The sequence below is a fragment of the Serinus canaria genome, chromosome 2 (genome assembly GCF_022539315.1).
Source record: "Serinus canaria isolate serCan28SL12 chromosome 2, serCan2020, whole genome shotgun sequence".
NCBI classification, from domain to species: Eukaryota; Metazoa; Chordata; class Aves; order Passeriformes; family Fringillidae; genus Serinus; species Serinus canaria.
Window position 1 is genome coordinate 51,133,158 of NC_066315.1, and position 23,605 is coordinate 51,156,762.

General features: G+C 38.9%; 1 protein-coding gene across 2 annotated transcripts in view; it reads left to right on the plus strand.

The window, feature by feature from the left end:
- The window catches only part of POU6F2 (POU class 6 homeobox 2), a 311,471-nt gene that overhangs the window by 111,316 nt on the left and 176,550 nt on the right, over positions 1–23,605 (plus strand). For both annotated transcript variants that reach the window (XM_030234220.2, XM_009098957.3), the window contains exon 3: positions 23,251–23,342. In XM_030234220.2, the coding sequence (XP_030090080.1) occupies positions 23,251–23,342 (92 nt within the window). The remainder of the gene's footprint in view (positions 1–23,250; positions 23,343–23,605) is intronic.

The window sequence follows — 23,605 nt, forward strand, 5'->3', positions numbered from 1 at the left end:
AGTTTGCTTCTTTTTTGAGAGGGTTTTCAGCTGGCGCAAATTTGCAGTGCTTCCCCACTGTTCATGTTTTAGCTAGGTATGGACCTATTGAGGACAAAGTGTAGTTAAATACGGCTGACTGCATTTTCCCCTTATTTTTCAATTTCTGATTATTTTTTATAATGCTAATGTTTTAAAGGTGGCAGGTTTTTGTTATGAATCAGTACTTCACACATAGCCAAAAGGTGCTAGTCCAGCAATCATCTTTCAAATCAATGGGAGTCTTCCTGCTCGCTGTGCCAAGCTCTCCTGTCATGGGGGGTTTATGTCTGTTCATGTTTTTCAAGTGCTTTGCCAGATTGAGGTTTAAGCAATCAAATAAGCACACCAAGGGCAAGACATTGTGCCATCCCATGCCGTCTGCAGCCACTCATGTCAAGTCTGTTTCCTCCTGTTCTTCCCAAAATGATCATGCTATATCTCATAGGTTGTGCTGACACCAGAAAATACTGAGTGATGTAGGACTGGGCTTCCTATGTTTAAAATTATTTTCAATTTATTCTGTCATTGCATTTCTTAGGACACTAACCAGACATTTTCTTGGCCTATGATGTACTGTCCACTTGGCAAAAGCAAGTTATTGTGAGGCTTTGTTCAAGGATGAAGCTGGTTCCAAATGATCTCTTTGATGCCTTACACAGCTTGATAAAGCTGTTATGTTCTTTATATTTTAAAGTAATGTTGCAAAACTCTGTGCTCTCCTCTGGAGTCCCTGTCCTGAAGCAGAGCTGGGACTTCTGATGGCTGGCTTTGTACTGGTTTTGACACCACAGTATTATGCACCATCAGCGCTGAATGTAGGGAAAGGCTACAAGGGAACTGAAAAATCCCAATATCTAATAGCCCTAATCTTAATTTTTTGGTATCTTATAAAACTTTATGAACATGAGGTGACTGAGAGCCACATTTTAAGACATGGACATGCCATGGTTGGCACATGGTGATAGAACGAGAGAGAAGAAAAAACTTTCTCAATTCCTTTTTTGAAACTAGAAATTATTTTAGGTCCTCTTTAATTGAGGTACTGAACATGTGTTTGGTAAAGACTTTTCCAAATATGCTGTTTGAAGCAACTAAACAAAGATCTTTTCAAAACCCATCAACCAGGGTTCCCCCTCTCCCACCACGCCAAACTTTTCTTGATTTTTAAAAAGGACAAAAAACTTTTAAATACTATTATTACCAATTTATTGTTTATAATAATAAAACCTTAGCATTTTTTTGATTTTCTGTTGAAAATGAGAACAAATAAAGGTACACATTTTTGTTGGTTTTGATTTCTTTGTGTTGATGGAATATTGACTTGAAAATGTGCAGGTGAATGTTTAGTAGTCATCTCATTAATTGCTACCATGTTAATCCTGCAAACCAAAATACAAACCTCTATTTTAGAGAGAAATTCTGTTGAAATGGGTATGAACTGAATGAAAAATACTTTTGTTTGTATGAATGGACCTATTCACAAGAGTAAAGTCTCCTTGGAAAGTAGGAGTAGGTTGGATCAGGTTTGTGGTATCAGCCCAGTTATTTGCAGAGGCACAGGGACACAGTGGAAGCAGAAGCAATTTCTTTTATATTGTGCATGAAAATCCATTCAGATTTCTAGAAGGGTTTGCTTTATTTCCACTTTATTAAATGTAGTCTTGCTTATCCTTATACCAATTGTGTGTGTGTGTCTGTTTTCTGAATGTATCTTCGTTTCTTTATTGTAATATGGGAATATTGTATTTTGCAGTCTGTAAATTAGATATTTGATTCAATACAGTGGCAGAACACAAGAGTGGTAAAAATGTCCAATTCCAGCAGGTGAAGCCAAGGGATGTTTAAAGCTTGGTGCATATAATGTTTATATTACATTAAGTACTGTGTTATTGCACAGGATGCTTATTGTTAGTGTCTGTAGGGAGAATCAGTTCCAAAGATTTCAATTTCAATAAACTGATTATGCAGTTCCACCTCATGCAATTAGGATGGTAGTAATGAAATGGTTATGAAGTCCCTTGGCATTCTGTAGTTATTTTTTTTTTAATTTTGTGAATAACATCAGGAGCATTCTAAAGGGAAGTGTTTATGTATTTATTTGTTATTGATCTAAAAAATACATTTAACATTACTAGTTATTACAACTCCAGTCTCAACAACAGGAAGGAGATAAGCTGTTTCCACATTATTAAATGCAGGATGCCTTGGGAATTAAGAAGATTTATCCTTTATATAAATATATTAAATATTAATGAATAGTAATTACAGAAATTAATTTATAGCTGCATTTATTTTCTAGTAACCTCTCATTGCTTTATTCTTTTGTTGCAAACATTGGATATTTGAATTCAGAATCTTAACCTTGGATGACAGAATGGTCTTGTCTACTGATCAGAGTGCTTCATGTACTTCACTGGATGATACAGAGAAAGGACAAAGTGAAAAGAATATAAATCCAATCAATGCTCTTTGGCTAAAGAAAAGAGGAATCTCAAATCTTCTGAGGGGAGAAACAAGGGCAACACAGGGAGAATTAAGAAACTTATAAAGATTGCTGTCTTTTACTACAGGTTATGCTTAGCCCTTTTGAAATACACTATAAATATCATGTCTTTTAAAAAGCCTAAAAATATCTTGTTTGTAGTTTATCATCATTTTGTGTGGAATTTTTGAGTTTTTGCCACTTGAAATTCTTTAGGTTCTTGGGAAGAATGCTTGCATTTACCTCATCTGCAACTTTTTGTCCCCACAGTTTTCTACCTTTCCAGATGCCAAAAACATTTATTGTTGTTTTGTGGTTGATTTTTCCTTTTATTTGAGCCCAGGTCTGGGCACAGAACAGATCCAGAGGAAAGGTCAGCTCCAATTCTGGCAAGGATTTGTAGTAGCATCTTGGTCAGGTCAATTTTGGGCAAGATCACAGTCAATCTACTACCTGTGCCTGAATTTCTCTATCACTGAATTAGGTGGGAGACATCTTTTCTTCTCCTTTTTACTGATCTGAACAATTAGATGCAGGGAGGGAAACTTTTCTGTTGTTTCAGGTTGCTAGAACTAAGTATTTGGAAAATAAGTTGGATATGAACTGTATCTTATTCTGACTGCAGAGCTTCTAGACTTCCAAAATGTTTATGAACCCCCTTTTTTTTTGCTTTCTTTTTTCCCTCTTTTTTAATGTAGATTACAGGGGGAAGAAACATATAAATGAAAGATAAAAGAGAGGAAACAGTTCTTGCCTTTCTTCAGTTCAAACTTTGCCGTGCTTCTCTTGGGAATAAGACAAATGGATGAGTCTAAGTATGAGGGCCACCAGAGATCTATGAGGAACTTCCACAGTTGTTAAATAGACAAAGAAAAATAAGGGTTTGTGTCCTTTTCTTTCCCTGATCATAGCTAGAATTGGGTTATTACTATGTAACAGGAGGACTTTCAACATTCAGGAAGTGGGTTTTCAGTGATTAACTAGATTTGCAAGATGAAGTGTCCCTGAAAACGTCACAAACAATAAATGCTCTTCCTATTAGCAAGATATTTGAAGGAGATTTTGGAAAGAAGGCGGGGGGGGAAAAGACAGCCCTGGATTTTTGCCTTCAGAAGACATGAGTACCAATTCCCACCAGCTCAGGCATGCAACAGAAGTCACAATAAATTTTCCAAACAGAATGTCACAGAATGGTGTTGTACATATTCCAGCATGGCAAAAGGGATCTGTACAGTTTGATAATGCCAATCACTTGAGTTTCTTTGTTGCGTTATTCTCACTGCAGCTAATGGTGGAGGAGGAATGTATATTCATTATCTTCTTCATGTTATCTTGATTGCATGTAAACAGTGGTGGTTTCTCTTAGTTGAATTGTCTGATAGTGCCTGGTACAGATCTGACAAACAAGACACTTTTAAATGCATGATAAATTTATGATAAGAGGATTTGGTGGGTTCCAAGGATGATGAGACCATGCCTAAAGAAATACTTAAGTCAGATGTGGGACTCAGATCCCTCTTGGGGGAGACAAAGGGAGTGGTTCAGCATTTTCTGGGACCTTGGCTAACAGCAGTTTTCAAATGTTCCTCCTCATCTTTATTAGAAGGTGTCATGATGTTGACATGCTGTATCAAACCTACAGAAATTAATTGATTTCTTTTTATTGGAATCAGTTAAGTTTGTGTCACACCATGTAAGAAGTAAGTTCACTGCCCATATAGAGCATCCCTGGCTACCAGGATCGCGCAAATCTCTAGAGAGGGCAATTTTCCTTTACAGAGTAGATGTGTCTAATTCAGGATCAAAACTGCAATTTGACCAAACAGGCATGTATTCAATCATCTAGATACTTTTGTAATAATTAATTAATTAATTAATTCATTCATTCATTTATTCATTTTTAATCAGCAGAGGCAAGCTTGAAATGTCTAAAAAGTGTTAAACACTCAGAACCAGGAAAACTTCCCTGGGAATCCACACTGAGAGCAGTGAATGTGTGGGCCAACATGGAATTGAGCAACATGACAACAAACAGAGGGTTAGGAAGGACTGCAGGGAGCCTGTTATTTTGAGCATCAATTCAGACATGGTTTAGTATACAAAGTGCTACCATGGATCTTCTCTCCTGGCCTGCTGCCAGGTTAATTTCCAAACTCAATATTTCATGCTGCCAGCCTGAGTAATCCATGTTTTTGTGTGTCTCATTATACCAGCTCTACTTGCTGTTGGTGCAAGGCATGCTCCCCTCCATGTGAAAAGTCAGACAATCCCTCTGTACAAATTGCTGTGCGATTTGGAAGCAAGCAATAGTCCATAAGAAGAGGAGTTTTTGACACTTAGTCAAGCTGTCCTACTTTCTGGAATGAATATACGAGAAACCAAAAGTGTTGGACAATGGTGTTTCAACTGTATTATATGGTGCCTGTCCAAAAATTTGAAAACAAGGTCTTTGATATGGTTTGCTGCTTGACATTTTTTCCAGTTCTTTCTAAGAGCGCACAGTTTCACAGAATTGAGTTTTGGGGTCAGGATCGTAGGAATGACCGGTCCAGTATATTATAAGGCACTTTATGTGTTTGAACTGCTCACAGGAGTAGATGCCCAAAGATGAACGCCTTTTGAAGCAGCCATCAATACCTTCAGTTCAAGCTGAAGTTGAGCTGTTTAAGCTCCCCTCACTCTGCACTGACCCTGCTCTGCCCTCTGCACTGAACTCATATGGTGACCCAGATCAGGGAGCCCATCCTGCTGATAAGAATATTTTTCTTGTTAATGGTCACCCCATCTGAGGCATCCCTCATCATTGCACAGGTGCAATAAAAGGGATGCCGGCACATCATGATGTAGTATAGTAGATGCATAAACACAAGCAGAAATAACTGCTGTTGTATCTTCACGTTCTTTGCAGAGGACATGAGGTTTAAGCAGAAAAGCATGCAGAAGGGATTTTGTTCAGCTTAATCCCTGTTACTGTACATGTTGGCAATGTGGCTGGTTATACTAAAATTAAACAGAAATGTGTACACTTAAAATTGGGCACTAAAAGGTGTTGACTCGTGCCTGCCTAATATAATGCACATCAAAATGGCATCTATAAACTCCCAGCAGACCTGGAGGACAGTTAGATCTTCACAGGATTTATCTTTTTGAGTGATCCACTGGATCTCTTTGGTATTCAGCTGAACTGCATGAATGTCAGAGGGTGGAATCTGGCTGAGTGGATGTAAATTTGGAAAGAAATCTCCTATCCCTGGACTAGGCCTTTAAAAAAGAAAAAATTTAGAAAACTTCAAATATTTACTGGGAACTTCAATGAGAGAAAAACTAGTTGTAGGGTTTTTTTTTGCCTATTCTGTAATACAGACTAATATAGTCAGGTAATAATTATGTACTGTTTACAGGTGAAAATGCTGCATAAAGTTCTCAAAAAATTTAGACCATAGTAAGAAAATAACTGGAAGGTCTTCGCTGAGCACTATCTGAGCACTGCTGAAATTACTAACATCTATAATCATATTTTGCTAATCATATTTGTTCCAATAAATGTTTGGTTTTGTCATTCTTATTCATGACTTATTGGGCAGTAAAGAATTCAAACCTATGACTCTAAAGGTATCCAGACCCAACAATCTTGTGTCTGCTGTGCAAATGGGCCCTTACATCTTGACAGAGTGATGAACTTTTGAGTGAAAGTGGATAGTTGCCTGGTGATATGGGGATCGGCTCAAACACTTTTGAGTCTGTACAAATGTTAGTGAATGCCAAAGAAATGAATTTAGGGAAAAGGCTATGCAAAGTAGTTTTGTAGAAGCTTTTGAGCCTAAGGGATTGTAGTGATGCTTAAGCATTTTGCACTTTTGAAGAGTACTTACTATGATGACAACGGGATCTTAAAAATTCCCTCTATCACCTGGGAGCATTGCTACAGTCCTGCCTGACGAGGGTGTGGACTATGGAAAATCCTTGAACAAAAGGTTGCTTTGGTGCAACCCTTGTTCAGTATTCACTACTCTAGTATAATCTGTAGAGGATAGGAGTTTGATACAAAACTGACTGTGGAGCTGGCCTGTTTAAAAAAGTTCTTGTTAGTTGGAAAGATGTCGGCTGTCATTACTGGTGTGTTCTCAGGTGTTAGCAGTAGCACATGGGAAGGAGAAGACTGTACAGGTCTGTCAGATAAATGAGTCCTTTTCAAAAATCCAGAATGTTGGTTGTGTTTGACTACTTAGTTTGGGATGTGAATTCACTCCTGGCCTTTATTATCTCTGGGAAATTGTTCCTTAAGATAAGAGAGAAGAAAAAAATCTCATGCTAGTAATGCTGTCAGCTGCTATTACCACATCATTAGTATTTCTTGCCATTTATTTAAAGAGAGTGATAATTTCTTTATGTTCGTTGGCATTACAGTAGTAATGCCCTGTATTTTTGTGTTCCATCATCAGTAAAATCTATCAAATAAGTTCAGGAAAATGACTGGACCCAGAACTTGTGAATTTTCAAAACGAAGTAGGAAAAGGGTGTTACTCTCCAGTTCATGTGTCTGAGAATTCATGAAAAACAAGTTATTATACTTAGCCTGTGGATTCATTATGTAAATGAATCCACATCCGCTCCAGAAAAGTCTGGAGATTCAGAAACCAAAAGCCTGTGGTACATGAGGACTGAGAGCTGATAAAGCATGCTCTGATATATGTCTTGGTTTATGGCACTGCTGTCCTGACATTTTGGCACTTTCAAGCATCCTGCCATGCAAATAACACAAAACTGCACTGGTAAAAAGACACAAGTGTTAGTTGTTTTGAATTCAGTATTGGTGTGATCACGTTGTGGGTCTGTTACCTGTGGGTAGAAATAAGTGGTGTAAACTAGTTTGTTTTTGGTGAGAGCACTTCTGATAATCTTCTCTTTCTCTCTTCTCTTCTCTCTTTTCCCTTCCTTCTTCCTCTTCCTCTTTCTCTTCTCTTCTTCCTCGTTATCTTTTTTCTCTTCTCTCTGTCTCTTCCTCCCACTTCGCTTCTCTCTTGCCTTCCTCATTCCCTCGCGTGCACGTCCTCTCTCTTCATGCCTTCTTTCTCTTTCTCGTTCCCAGTCTTCTCCTTCTCTTTCTCTTCTCTTCTCCAGAGACTTCTCTTCTCTTCCCTCTTCTCTTTCTGTCTCTCTTTCTTCCCTCTCTCCTCTCTTCTCTTTCTTCTTCCCCTTTCTCTATCTTTCTTCTCTCTATCTCGTTGTCCTCCCCGCTTGGGTTCTCTGTCTCGGAGCGTCATTTCTCTCTCTCTTCCTCGTCTCTTCCTGTCTCGTCTTCTGCTCTTTCTCTTTACCTTCTCTTCCTCCTCTCATCCTCATTCTCTCTCTCTTCGCGTCTTCTTCTCTTTCTTCTTCTTCTCTTCCCCTTCTCTTCTCTTCTCTTCTTCCTTCTCTTCTCTATCTCTGTTCTCTTCTCTCCTCTTTTCTTCCCTCCCATCCTCTTCGCTTCCTCTCCCTCCTAGTCTCTTTAGGCGTCTTCTCGTAATCCCTCCTGCCTTCTCTTCCCCTCTCTCCCTCTCTTTTCTCTTCTCCTCATTTGCTCTCTCTGCTGTCTCCGTTCTCCGCGTCCCTCCTTCATGGCTCCGTCTCTGCTCTTGTCTCTTCTCTATCCCTCCTTCCGTCTTCCTATGCGTCTCTTCCTGCTGCACATTCCCTTCCTTCCTCTCTCTCTAGCAGTCCTTCGCGTCTTCGCTTCTCTTCTCTTCTCTTCCTGCCCTTCCCTTCCCTTCCCTTCCCTGCCCTTCCCTTCCTCCTTCCGTCCTTTTCTTCCTTCCTCCTCCTTCCCTTCACTCCTTCCTTCCCGCGTCACCCTTCCTCCTTCGCCTTCCTTCCCTTCCCTTCCTCCTTCCCTTCCCTTCCGTCCTTCCCGTCCCGTCCCTTCCCTTCTCCTTCCTTCCTTCTTTCACTTCCTTCCTTCCCGTCCCGTCCTTCCCTTCCCTTCCCTTCCTCCCCTTCCTTCCCTTCCCTTTCCCTTCCCGTTCCCTTCCCTTCCCCTCCCTTCCCCTGTCCGTCCCACTCCGATCCCCTCCGTCCCTTCCTCTTCCTTCCTCCTCTTCCCTCTCCCCTCCTCTCCTCCCTCCCTCCCTTCCCCCCCTCCCTCCCCTCCCCTCCCCCTTCCTCTACCCCTCCCCTCCTCCCTCCCCTCCCCTCCCCTCCCCTCTCCTCCCCTCCCCTCCCATCTCCCCTCCCCTCCCCTCCCCCTCTCCCTCCTCCCTTCCTCCCTCCCGCTTCCCCTCCGCCTCCCTCTTCCCCCTCCCCTCCTCCCCCTCCCCTCCCCTCCCCTTCCCCTCTCCCTCCCCCCTCACCCCTTCCCTTCGCCTCTGCCTCTCCTTCCCTCCCCTCTCCTCCTCTCCCTCTCCCCTCTCCCTCTCCCTCTCCCTCTCCTTCTCCTTCTCCTTCTCCTTCCTCTCCGCCTCCTCCTCCTCCACTCCTCCTCCCGCTCCTCCTCTCCTTGCCTTTCCTCTCCTTTCCCCTGTATAATGAAATCTTAAAAATATTAAAGTATATTAAAACAGGAGAATTATGACAACACTTTTAATTACATGCATTATTCCCATCAATTGTATAAAATTAAAATGGCGACAGAATTTTTAAACAAAACAATTTTATTTTCAAATGCAAATTATGCACATATTGATTTGTCCCAGGGTTTGCTCTTAATCCCCAAACACTGTAAACCCATAAAACCCAGGATTTGTGGTGGTTGTAATTGAACTCAATGTGTTACAACTGAAATTTGGTAGTCAATAGAGAATTATTAGTAAAATCAAGATTTTCAGGGATGGGTGCAGGGAGAGAAAGCTGTCTCTGGATTTTTTTCAGCATGACTTTCAGCCTTGCTCAGAGGCAATAAAATGAGATGACACTGGCAAGAAAAGTACCTCACCAGAGCTTGTAGTTACTGTTGTTTTGAATGCTTATGCAGTTGCTCCACTGGAGCAAGATTGATCCATTCCTCGGCAATGATCAGTATATATTGTTTCATACAGCAAATGCAATGCTTTTCTTTTGAGTTGTCCTTTCTGATGGATATTATTATGCTGAATCTTATTGCATTAAATTATAGTTCTGAAATATTTAGGTATTTATGTCATTAGTTAGTAGAAGAGTAGAGTGTGAATATGATATCGGGTTTGAAAACATTTGGCTTTGCAGGGTTGGAAAGTACTCATGGAAGATGAGCTGCTACTAATAGGGAAATTCTACTTGCTGTTCCAGCATGAGAGGGTGAATTGTACAGGGCCTTCATCCTGCAGGATGCCCTGATGTGTTTTAACCCCTTGTGTTATTAGCAGGATACGTCACCAGTTATTCTGACTTCCCCCACAGGGAAGAAAGGGAGAAACAGAGCAGCAGAGAGAAGCCAACCCTTTGGAGCTCTGTACTTCAAAAGGAAATGAATGAAAGTTAAAACAGCACGCCCTTTACCTAGATACGAGACATAAATGTCAGTATTCTTTGCAGTGACTAAACTACTTTTTTTTTTCTACTCCCTGAGTTGTGTCTGCCTTAGTGGGTCTGTCTGAAGTTCTGATATGAAATTATTTCAAAGCCTGGAGCTCAAGAAGAGGGGCACACTCCTCACGGTGCCCGATGTTGTAGGTTGCCTTCACTCTCCGAAGGATGGGCCCTGCTCCTGCGGGTACCATGTGTAGCATGCTCAAACAAGTCAGCTCTGACTCTGCCTTACTTGATGGTGGCCTAATATTTTGGGGAGCTATCCTTCAAAAGCCTCATGCAGAAACATCAATGCCTACTAAAATGAGCAAGCACTGACTGGCATGCTGCTAGATGAACTCACATTCACCATGTCATTCTCCATCTGACTTTGAAGTCTGCTGCTTGTGGCTTAGGAGAACTAATATTTGTGCTGTTTCATCCCTTGCCTGGCACTTTGCAGCTGCAGAGCAGCACTGCAGCACTCTCCTGCTTAGCCTGCTGGTATTTCACAGCAGCCAAGCTGCCAGAGCTGTTGCTGACGTGTGCCAGCATGGAAGTATAGGTAAGGACTGTTCTTTGAGACCCCAGCTGCAGTGCAGGCTCCCCTGAGAGCACGCAGCATTCCTGCTTGCAGACAACTGTGATAACCTCCAGCCCCGGCATATGACACGATGCAACCATTATGCCATTCTGAAAGATCAGGACACATGCACTGTCATATAAGCCAGTGCTTAAGATCTCAAACTTTGTAAAAGAATGGAAAAGGAAACCTTTAATACAGACCAGCAGGCCTGTATCTTACTGCCACAATTTGTCTCAGTGTTGCTGTATGACATCAAATGAAACTTAATGGAGAAGAAAGTAACTGCAATGAAAGGAATTTTCATGCTGTTCACAATAGCTATTGCTTGGTATTAACTATCTACTTGCAGCTGTGCAGCTGACAAGCCAGGTTTTCAATACCAAAGCAAAGTTGTGTAAACTAAAAGAAAGTATTTAAATTCTTATGAACCGTTGAGAAGCCTTGCAAAGTCTTGCAACCTCTCTGACTAGTACCACACCAGTGTCCACAGGGGTGTCTTACCCAGCAGCATAAAGAAGTGTCATTAGTGCTTTATGCTCAAGTTTATTTCAGTAGACTGCTCACAAGTGTAAGTTAACAAAAAGTAGGGATGTATCGCTACTCTCTGCTGTTTTGGACAAAGCTTGTCTGCGGTCATTTTTCAAAAAGAAAGGATTCAGAGGATGCTGTTGTAAAACATGCACCTCCTGTGTTTCTCTGAAGGTAATCTATAGGCTGCTGGAGCCGTGGGGAAAGGGTTTGCATTTGTCCTGCATCCAGTGCTTCACAGAAATCTCATCCAGAAGCCAAATGAAGAGTTAGGATATATTTCAGCAGTGAACTAAGAGAGTAGCATCAGACCAGGAAAATTTTTGTTGATAACAGAGCATGTGCTCGGCTAGCTAAGGAGAATGAAAGAAAAAGATATTGTATCTATAAGTCTAAGTAAGCCTGTGGGTGTGCATTAAGGACTTAAATCAATTTGAAAAATGCTGCCCAAATTTGTTTCTACTGTGCGTAAAGTGTTTCTAAGCCTCAGATGAGCCATTATATTTATCCAGCATGACATCTGTTAAAATATTTTTGAATAAGGAGCCTGTATGGAGCATACATAATAAGATAGCTTTTGTGAGCATGTTTGTATTCCTGATAGATGAGAATGGCTCATTTGGAGCCTTCCCAATTTTACACTGTTTAGGAGGTATGCTAGATCCCAGATGAAAACCCACAAGAAAATGTAATTAGTGGAACAAAATTTAGTGCATTTGCCTCACGGCTACTTTTTACATTGCAGCAGTTTTGCTGTTAATTTTCCTTCTTCTTGGAAGTACTAAAAACAAGGGATTTTTGAGCTGCGGACCTAATCACATTACAAAATCAAGCCTTGTTTCCCAGTCCTTTCATACAATTTTTTTCTTCAAAGAAAGAAACCTGATCTGCTTTTCATTAAGAAAATAAACCAGCCAGACTCATAAGCCTTGACCTTGGTTTGTAATCTGGCAGAACCCAGCTAACAGAAACACTGACTGAAAAAAAATGGACAACTTTCTTGAGTAAAGATTTGTAGAATTGTACTTCTGGTTCACCAAGTTTCAGGCCAAAGCAAATTTTACGGCCAAGTTATAAATATTTGAAAAATGTGAAGCATAATGGAAATGCTGACACAACCTTAACCATACAGGCATAAGCAGCTCAGTGGTATAATCTGGCAGTGCTGTTCTGAAAATGGTTATATGATAATGTAATTCAGGCCTGGAGAACTTTTAGCTAAATGTATCAATATGAACCTAATTTACTTAGACATTAATACAGTCATTCACATTCAAAATCTCTAGTACTCTGACGTATAGATCAAGACAGTTTCTTTCTCCCTGATTTATATCAGTGAGATATATGTTACAGTACAGAATAAATATAGGATGAGTATCAAATCACTACGGTGGTGTTTTCTCAGTCTTGCGATCACTATTTAGTGAACAGTATCAAAAGAGCTATATCCTTCAGAGTGTTAATATGTAACCAGGACAAACAGAGAACATAGGAAAGGTGGAGAAAAGTTAGATTTATAAGCAAGAAAAAGTGAGTTATTGATTTTATTGACTGGTTTGTTAACTTCTGACATTGCAATAAAGCCTTATTTATTTGTATACAGAAGACTCAATTACATAGATACATATTATTTAAACAACTGGGTTATTTACAGGAGAATTGCAGTTTCATAAATAATATAGACCTGCATTTCTCAAGCTGATGTTTATCCATTGTTACCACTTAGGGAGTTGTGGTATCCACAAATGCTCTTTGGAGGAAAGTCATTAGAATAATGTTAAGTAAAGCCCTTGCTATTTTAACAATACATGTTCAAGGTACACATTAGCACATTCAAGCTGTGTTCTTCACAATGATTGAAACACAAATTATTGCATCCTGTTTTCTGTGAATGGAGGAAGCAGCATGCTGGCAATGCTTGCCCCTCCAATTGACATGCCGCTTTGGTCCAGGATTTTCCTATGCTCTGACAGCCCAACACCACTCTGCTTGTGGCATAAGAAGATGTGGTGAAGGTCCCACAGGAAATGTTTGGGCATGAGCCTAAGTCTTCCTTTTGCCAGATTAACACTGATTTTTTTTCCTTTATGACAGACAGAGGATGTGTTGGCTATTTCCAACCAGCCCTGGCTATCTTCCTAAGACAGCTTCTCTGGGCAGAGAAGCAACACAGAGAAGCTGTGTTAGAAAGACAAACAGCTTGCACTTGTAGAGCACCATGTGAGCATAACTGTGTGTCTTCAACATCAAGACTAGCTTCTGTTTGCTCATTTGGGAGAATGGACAAAGAAGTTAAAATCTGTTCGTCTATATGTACCTTTAAATGTTTTCTTTATATTTTGTAAATATATCTAGGTTCTTCTAAAGGGCTGGATGTGTCTAAGTCAGATGCCAGAGTTCTTACAGAACTCTGTAATAGTTCTAAAACTATTTCAGAATCTTTTCTTTGAAAGAATCTTTTCTTTTAAAGCATTTTTAGAAGGAATCAATGATTACTTTTTGCCCTACTCCAAATTATGTTTAGTAGGCATGTACACGTAGTCTGAGGTCTGACGTAATCCTCAAAGTAAGTAATATGACAAATGGAAGCTGATGCTGGTTTTGTGTTGTTGTGTAATGGAGTTAGAATAATGACAGGACAATAATATAATAGAATTCTGCAAAGCCCTCACTTGACTTTAAGTGGAAGCAAAATCATGGAAATCAGGAGGACAATAAAATAATGCTTTGCAAAAAGGATAAAGAAATAGTGTTACCCAAGTCTATTAGTGACATAACACACTATGAATGCACTTAAATTAATAGCATCTTTTACCAGTAGTTATTTTTCAGTTACTGTAATGCTGAAAAAAAACCCAGAAAAATAATATAAAAAATAAAAGTGACGTAAGAAACTGGTTTTTTTAAATTATGTATCTATATTTAGAGAGCATATGAATATGTGTAAAGACAAGTATTTGTAGGGATTAGAAACATTTTATTCCATCAAATTTCATCCTGTTAGGATGTGTTGCAGTGCCCTATTTGAAGCAAGTTGCCTGCCACTTGCTATTTTGGCAAAGCTAAGTTATATGGCTTCTTTTTGCTTTTTTGCTTCTTCATGGCATGTTGTTACAAAGCGGTCTCGTCATGACAAGACATTTCTAACCAAGAGATCTTTTAATGAAATTCAGCTGTCCTGGGATGTATGCATCTTACATGTAAAGCTTTTTTAACCTGTGCTATATTCTCAAACCTTTCCTAGGAAACTGATCCGACACATTTATAATCCCATGGGAGTTTGACTCATATAAAGGCAAGATAAACATGTTACAGGAACAGTGTCCAAATCTTTGTCAACCACTTGGTTATTTCTATGGAGATCTATTTTGGGGTATTTTCAGTGTAGAAAAGACTATTTTAGTGGCTGCTGCAGAGTGGTTTATTATCACTGATTGGCAAATAGCTCCTCAAAACCAGACACTGTGATGATGTTGGCTGCTAGTCTTTTTGCTACCTTTTGTATTTTTAGCTTTTGATTTATGGAGGAGGGAAGTATTGAAGGGGTGGGAAGGGGTACAAACCAAGAGCTCTTGTTGTGTGGTGTAAACTTGGTTTAGTGATGGTAAGGCTTGGCATACTTTGCAAGACCTAGTTGTAAGACTGAATGCTCTTTAAAAACATAGATCCAAAGTGGCAAAAGCTCCTGGGAAAATTGTAAACAGCCACCAAAACCGATTTCAGACAATAATAAAGAGAAGGAAGTTAATTCAGTTCAGGATTTATGAGATCTGGAGGTGTGCATACTGTAAGTTTCTGCACCTTCCAGCCAGCATTTTCATTTGAAATAATGTCTCACCCTGCTGAGCCACATCATGAGAACTTGCTGCAGATATCAAATGGTGCCATTTGCTTTTGAAAGGCTGTTGTATTTTTGTAGCTGGGACTTTCTGAAGATACATGTGCAGCTAAATAGATTTATAATGAAGACCTACCAATTTTGTGATGTAATTTGATCTAGGAGTGTGAGATCTCCTGCATACAGAGTTGCTGTCACAATTAAGGTTTTCTCTTGGATCTCAACTGGACTTCTTCACTATGCCACTCTGTGGGATGGCTCTTTCAAGAGTCTCAGTAAAGTCTGAACAGCTGAACAACCTGTAATGAGGCACTTGATGGAGCTGCCCCACAGGGCCATGTAAAGACCACAGAAGAGAGTGTAAAGTTATTGAAGACACTGTGGGGATGAAACCAGTGAACTCAGTAGCAAAGGTGATAAACCACTGTCATTTTACCATGCATGCTGGTCAGATTGCTCACGTAGAAGTTAACATATATTATGGGGTGCACTTTGCTGAACAGTGACTCTCCTGTGAGGTGCTTTTACTAGGTTTAATTGAATACTTCCTTCCTTAACTGGATGTTCTCCTCTCACCAAACTCCGCGATTTGAATTTTTAAACAGGTTCTCATTGGACGGATAAAATACTAGGTTCATCTGCTGCCCACCTTACAGCTTTTTCTTTCTAGTCCCTTGTCAAAGTTGTGACTTGAATTACTGACACTGGCTGCCTACCTGTGCCCTCTCTGTTGAAATTATTCTATCAATGTAGCTTGTAAAAAGCAAAATATGCCATACATACTATGCTTTTCTTCCACCCAGAAGCCTGAATTACTGTGCACCAGAGGCGGTCCACATGTATTGCCTGGCTTTCAGTAGGCTGTAGTGCCAACTGCCAAACACATACTAAGTAACTGTGCAGGATTCCTCAGGCAAACAGCATTATAAGATATCTTCATATTTTGGTTTATTTGGGGGAAGGGTACAGATGTCAGGTGGGGAGGGTGAGTGTTGGCAAGTTGGGCTTTTGATGGAAAGCTTGCCCTCTTCCCTATTAGCAATGAAAACAATATGCATAGGTAAACATTGTAAAAAATCCTAAAAATATCTGAGATAGCTATAAAGATGGCAAACTGTAACAGTTGTTCCAAAACTGATGTTCTTTAATGTGCTCACTCTTTGGCATTAGTAAACTTCCTGGGATGGAAAGAAAGAAAAGTTTAATTTAGAGACGCCTCCTGGCTTTCTTAGCTAGGGATCAGCTGCCCAGCATGAAATAATAATGCATTCAACTGTCCATCTTCTGGTAAGTCACCTTTCTCATCACTGCATTCACCAGCACTAACAGCAAACAGTGAGTATGAACTGTTGTATGAATTCAGAGACTGATAGGGTCTTTGTAGCCTTAATATTTGTGCTAATGCATACAGTATGAAAGGAACTAGAATTCTAAATATGAAGGGTCCAACTCATAAAAAATTTATGTACCACTAACAAGGGATTTATATGCACTGTACTTAGTGGGTGAAGAAAAGTAGAATGAGTCTATTTTGAATAAAGAACATACTTTTGCAATTATATCCCTTCACCTTTTCTGCAGTAGCAACACTTCTTTTCTTACATGAAGTATTTGAAGTGGAAGAATACTCATATAGACACCAATAAGAAAAAAAAAATCACAAATGGTAAAGATAAAAAGGAAAAGATGAGACAATGAAAGAGGAGCAAATTAAAGATGGGAAAGAAGAAAATTTAAGGCCCTTGGGAGAACTGAGATTTTGTGCCTTGGTATGGTAGATTTTTTTGGACAGTAATTATAACTTGTGGTTGCCCAGAAGAAGTCCTCTGTAACATGAATCACTTTAATAGTCTGATTTTCATTATAAAGAGTCATGGACTTTTAATGTTATCAGTCCTAATCCAGAAGGGTGCAGGTGCAGTTATACAAACCAAGCTCTGTGCATAGGGGTAATGAGGACAGTGATTTCAGCTACTGCATGCACCTTGTGGGAGAAGATCCTTTAGGAGGAAATATCTCCAGGGACCAGGCAAAGACAGTATTCTATACTCTGCTGGCAGAATGACTTTGAGCTCTCCAGATGATATTAGTAGCTTTGCAGTAGCAACTGCGAGGCAGTTTCAGGTGAGTATAAAACTGTGGTGTGTTACTTAAGTACTGAATGATACACTGAGTAAAGCAAATCTGCTCTATTCATACTGCTGTCTAATTCAATGCATTTTCAATGCAGGATTTTTAGCTCTTCTGTATAGGATATTGCATTGACATATATGTCAATGTGGTAAATCAATATGCTATTCCCTTATCACACCACAAACATTTTCAAAGGTAAACTAGAAGGGCTTTGTACATAGGAAAGAGAAAATTAAGAATGAGAGCTATGTACGTTGACACAGTCTGACATTGCAGAAGATGTGCACAGCATTTGTGTGCTCTGCTGAAATGATTGAACAGTAAAATCATAACATCAACATTGCAATTTCATTAGGTTTCAGAGTTAACAAGTGCTAGTAGTAATTCTGCACAAATCCAGAATTCTACACACTTGTTTGTGTCTCTTTCTGAGGGTGAAATTACTGCCTAAAAATAAAAAACTAAAATCTGAAGTACAGGTTAGCAGAAAAAGATTAATTGCTAAATCATCTGTGTGATAACCTGATGCCTAGGGAAATTTTATACTATCTAAAGGAGTGAATTTTGTGCCACATCTTGGTCATGGACTGGAAAGAGACAGCTGCCTAACAAACTAAATATGGAAGGTCTAAGCTTAAATTCATATATTTCAGTGGGAGAATCATTATTCTAATATAATTTATGAGCTTGATTTTCTTTGCTGAGGTAGCAGGAAAATCTCCTCTCATAACCATAGAAAAATACCAATGTAGAATGGAATCAGCATAAAATCTCAATTTTGTCTCCTGCAAGTATTGTAAAATTTAAGTGTGTTTGTGAAATTTTGGGTAACAAACTGATCACTAAGGTTTTACAATGTGGTAGTTTGTGCATGCTTCCTCCTGACATGTCCAAACCCTGATGCAATAGGAAAATGAAAATTGTGAAATTAAGAGCCAAAATGTAGTAGTTTGTGGCAGAATGAAGAGGGAATGTTACATTTTTTTTCATTATCAGTTGAATCTTTTTCTTTCAGCTATTAAATTTTGTTCAGCAAGATTGCTCTTGGTATAGTTGCTGAGAGTTAAGGTTTCATTTAGTGAAGTGCTGAGTTGCTTTAATCAGAGATTGTGGACTTTCACACACCATACCTGATAATTTGAATCATATTAGTTGGTCTATTTAATTTCCTTAAAAAGTTTTTTTTTCCTCTTGATTATGATCTAAATCCAGCAATGTGTTGCTCAGATTGTTCAATTTATTATTTTTTTAGTTTTAAAAATGTAATACTTTTTTCTCACAGGCAGTATTTTTACTTTAATGATTTAATTCTTAAAGCTGTATCTTTAATGTGAGTTGTCTCAGTGAGTAAGAAAAAAGTCTACTTTTGATTTCTTATTGTTATGGTTACTGAGAGATAAATACAAGTAATTTAATGTCGCATTGTGGAACTAGCTAAAGGTTTTATATCACCTGTTGCTTGAAATGTGTTCTTTTATTAATGTTAATGCATTTGAAATATTTTCTTGAGAATGTCTCAGAAGGATTTATATATTCTTTTGATCACTGAAAATCTAGTATTATTAAATTTGATCCAGCTCATTTTTTAAAGCATTGAGGGCTAAGGAGAGGTGGTCCAGCATATCCCTGGTTTTGTTACAAATGTGAGACTTATTGAATTCATTCATGAGGACCATGAGGAAGTTGCTCACATCCAGGTCATCTGCCGAGATTAGTGCTATGCTTTGGTATGAGCATTGGCTTTGAGTGAGCTATGGTGCAGAGTTTGAGAAGAGATGCCAGGGTGCATCATGCCTTTGAGCAGGCACAAGCACACATGCACAGAAGGGCCAGGGTAGAGCTGGATGTACAACCTTAATGCACTCCATGCTGTGATGTTGTTCTGTACCATTTTTCAGTCAGCTGCAGGTTCCTTGCAAGCATCAGAGACCAGGAGAGATAAGGGCAGCTGGGACAGGCATTGCATCCAAGTGAGGATGCTGGGGAGCATGTGCAGGTTCACCTTGTCAGAACTGCTGTACCCCTGGAGCAGCCAAGGAGTGGCAGAGCAGTTTTGCGTTTTGACCCATGCCTTCCTGAACAGTGGATCTAGAGCTGAGGAGATCAGCTAAATTATGCTTATTTGAGAATCCATATTAGAGTCTCTTTTCCCCATTAGTTGTAAACTGGGGCATTGGAGCATTCTCACATTCTCAGGGCACTGGGAGACACTAAGAACTGAGTTGCCTGTTGTGTTGCTGAAAATGTGTAAGTAACAAAATGGAAGCAAATGATGGAAAGCCTTTTATAAGCAGTACATTTACAGCTGTAATTTTGTATGAAGCTTGGTGGCCTTGAGATGTGGATTTTTTTTCTTCTGATGTTTCTCGTGTTGTTTTGTCTTTTCTAAACCAGATATTGTGCAACATGGCTTTTCACTTGGTTTGTGGAAATTTTTTCTCATTTTGATAAGGGTAGAAGAAGGTTGCCTTTGTTTTGCTTAGCTTTATTTTAAATAATATTTTATTCTAAGAAGGCTATTTTAGAGTGTTTACAGTGTGCTTCAATTTTTTTATTGTGTCATGCCCTTCCAGTCCCTTGGTGAGATGAGAGGTATGTATTATATAATTCATAATTAATTTATGATGAATCACATATGATGAATACTCCTTATTAAATATTAAAGCCTTGTCTACAGTTGTGGCAGTACTATGGCAATGGCACTCCTGTCTGTTCATATGGTACTATTGAGCAAACTCATTGACTTAGGCTGTGTTGTCAGGACTCAGTTATTATAAGAGCCCTGCCTAGGCAAACAATGTTAAGGAGAGTTGGCTCTCTTTTCAGAGTAGCAGCCCTGCTACTGCCTTCCCTCTGCCCCTTGTGCATCAGCAGTCATGGTTGTAATGAGGGTAGAATTTCTGCAAAACATAGTTGCAAGCAGAGATGGTACTGCTGGTAGTTCCCCAGCTCCATAGGGGTTGTTATAAGTCCTGGTTCCTTGCTGACAGACCCCTCCCTGACAGAAGGCTGAGCGGAGTTGGAGAATAACCTAACAGGAGGTAACAGTAGGTCTGATCAGACAAGTGGAAAATCTAGGCTAGATTTTGACAGTCCATTTTTATTAGTGAGGACTGGAATTTGGACAGAGGAATAATTTACCTGCAGAGGTTGTTCCAGCATCTGGAATTAACCAACTCCCAAACAAACTCAGTAAAACATTGGCAAGAAACAGTGTAGGGGATTGTGTGCTGCCAGTTTAGGGCAGTCGGTCTTAATGAAGGCATTTTTCCAAATTCATAGCCATGAATCTCTGAAGCAGAAATAGTAAAGAAATCAGAAATAGACAGACTGACTCCTCTGAAATCAGGGGAATCCCCCCAGTCAGAAAAATAGGGCAGAAAAGAAAAAGTAGCCTTCTAGCAATGTTTTGTGTTCTGCCGTGCCATCTTCAGAGTGTTGACCTGTGTGTGTCAGTGAATGCAGCATACAGCAAGGAAAAAATGTTGTCATTGTGTGATGCAACAGACATCACCCTGAAATTCTTGCTTCACTGTATTTAGTGCTAGCCCAGCAGGCAGATTTTCTTGTACATTCTCTTGACTCTTAAATGTCTGTTATAGCAGGTAGATTAGAAGGGGCAGGAGAGATCTGAGAATTTCAGTCAGAGAATACAGGATTGATAATTTCATATAGGATGCCATATAAGACCACATGAAAGTATGTGCTGTTTTCCTGAAATGACTTTATTCTATGGGAACTGAATTAGGAGCAGCAGGCAGAGCATTTGAGCACTGAAATAAAAAAACCCAAAACAATCATCTGTGGTGAGTAACTGTGTGACGAGAATGTAATCCTATGTGATTTCAATTAGTACAATGAAAAAAAAGCAGTGTAATCAATTTCGTCTTGATGGTCCAATATAACCAACTTGTGTTACATAAAGATTGTGTGATCAAATATTGAAAAATTCTTTTGGTACAGATAACGGAAATCAGTGGTTCTTTGGCAGGGCACCATGGAAAAAAGAATACTAAAACACAGGCATATTACTTCAGAACTTCTTACATATTTTATGAGAGCTCCAGGTATAAAAATTGCAATAAAACCTAATTCTAATGGCTTTGGTTTTGTTCTTTTCCCAAAGATTTAATTGGATTATTTAATGATATGACAGATTATCAAGAGCTTGTTTTAATATTGATTAAATCCCACACATAGACAAAACTCACAGCCCTTAAAATTACATAAGCAAAAATGACTTATAAGATTTGATCTTAATGGGGAGTGATATCTTCATTAGTATTGAGCCTTGGATCTAACGTCACTTTGTACATACAGCTGTGAAGATTAAAAAAGAAAGACTATAGAAGTATGTGGAATTACCAAAGGAAAAATTGTGTTTTGTAACACAGCACTTTATTTTGTATAGGAGGACGTCATACTGGGGAAACCCTCTTTTTGGTCTTAGGAGTGGCATCAGCACTAGAATTGTTATGCATTTGAAAGAAATAGTTTTCACTGAATTGTGCACATCTAGTTACATTTTTCTCTTTTCATTTAACTTGAATGAGTAAATTGCAGATAAAAAATTTAGTGACTGTGTCTTTTTTTGCATGTTACTAGGCGATTGTTGGAATCCTCACTGATTATAGTAGGTCAGCTTATTCTCATTATTAAATGACAGTGGTCATTAAAATGGGAAACGTATTTCTGTAGAATTCCCTTTATAAAATGTCAGCAAGTTTATATGTTTTTATTAGTTCCAAATAAGATATTTCAATAGACCACTTGTAAGTATTCCCAGAGCAGTGTGCATTTCTGAATTTTTGAGACCACACTAAGATTTTACAAATTAATCACATTTTCAGATTTCTGCATAATAAGTCTGCACATTTATTGTTTAATCCAATTCTGAAATGCTGTTATGATTGACAGCTTGCTGTAGAGATGGAAGTCAATTGAATAATATGTAGCAGTCAATTTTATTTGAACCTTAATGTGGTGAAGGTGGTTTTTTTCCCACATTTCCATTATTTATAAGTTGTTCCCCTTGGAGAATATATAAAAGAATTTGTTTTAAATGAGCTGATAATACCCTCTTTAAAATTTATGACAGAATCGTATCCTTTTTCCTTACAGCACAAGGGTGTGCTAATAAACTAGTTCTGAATTATCTTCCTATTCATCGGACAAACATTAGAAAACAGCATCTTGTTAAGGTTTACTTAGAATGGAATTTCAACCACTCATCAGAAAAAAACCCCAAAAAAAACAAAACAGAAGATATCGTACCAATCAGGAAACTGATGCCATTGCCAAGGTTTTCTTTATAAGAGACCATAGAACTCTTGCAGCTGCATTTGATACTTGCTGTCATTCTTACAGCCTCAAAAATCAATGTGGGCCTGATCATCACCACTGAAAAGCTGGGAATCAGTTGAGCCCTTCACCCAGAGGAAACAGAGGATTGGGATGTAGTTTTGAAAACATCTTGGTACTTTCTTACAACTGATAGGATGGTTTTATTTTTCTTCCTCCCTTTCAAATCTGTATTGCAGATTTCAGCAAAATTTAGCAGGGCTGGACTGTGTTCTATGCTTAGCAAGTCATTAGCGCCCAGCATATAGTTCGATTGTTGGATATCGATCATCTCAATAAATGCTGGAAATCCTTGGTTTTGCAGAATTTTTCTAATCTTCCACATGCAATTTAAAAAACAAGCTGTCATATGGAAGCATACTAGTTTTCATAGTGCCCTTTTATTGTGCATAGTACAGCCTTTGCTGCCTCAGTAACTGACAAAAGAAAGTACTTTATTAAGATTGAAAGTAGATGTGACTTGATTGTTTTTCAGATAATTTTTGCTTTCAGAAATTGCAATGGCTGATGCTCACCTAAGCGTAAAAAAATGCAGTTCCTACACACAGGGAGTGCTCATGTGCTGTATGTAAATTGATGTATAATGCAACCCACATTAGCTGGGTTGATGATAGCTTCAGTTTCACTGCTGTCAGATTTCTGTAACTCTTTGAATGAGCTGGCTGGTCTGAATGAACGTTAGCATAATTTATGCATCTGATAAGCGATTTGAGTGCTTGAGTTATTGATAAAGCACTTTAACATATCATTTTCAGCTTCATGTTATGTGACATCAGAGTAGAAGGTAATGTGGCAGTCCCCAGGCTTGATATTAAAGTCAATCTGTTCTCTGAATTTCAGAGGCCAGAGGAAACACAGTGCTGCCTGATACAAGCCCAGCAGAACAGCACCAACCCAGTCAGTCCCATCCTGCATTCCCTGTTGGGCCTCAGGTCAGTATCTTTCCTTTTAACTAATCGTGATGTGCAATTTGATGAACAGTAAATAACTGTGATTGATCATTTTTGATGTGTGTAATGTAGAAAATGTGAATCCCTTTGGCTGCATTCAGTGGTACAAAAAGGGAATATGTATCATGTATATTTTAAAAGTCAAATTTGGCAGGCTTAGATTTCGTATACTTTTTAAAAATAAAACCTAAGAAGTTTTGCATATTTAGGAAGTTTAAATATTTTAATTTCTTATGTAAATTACT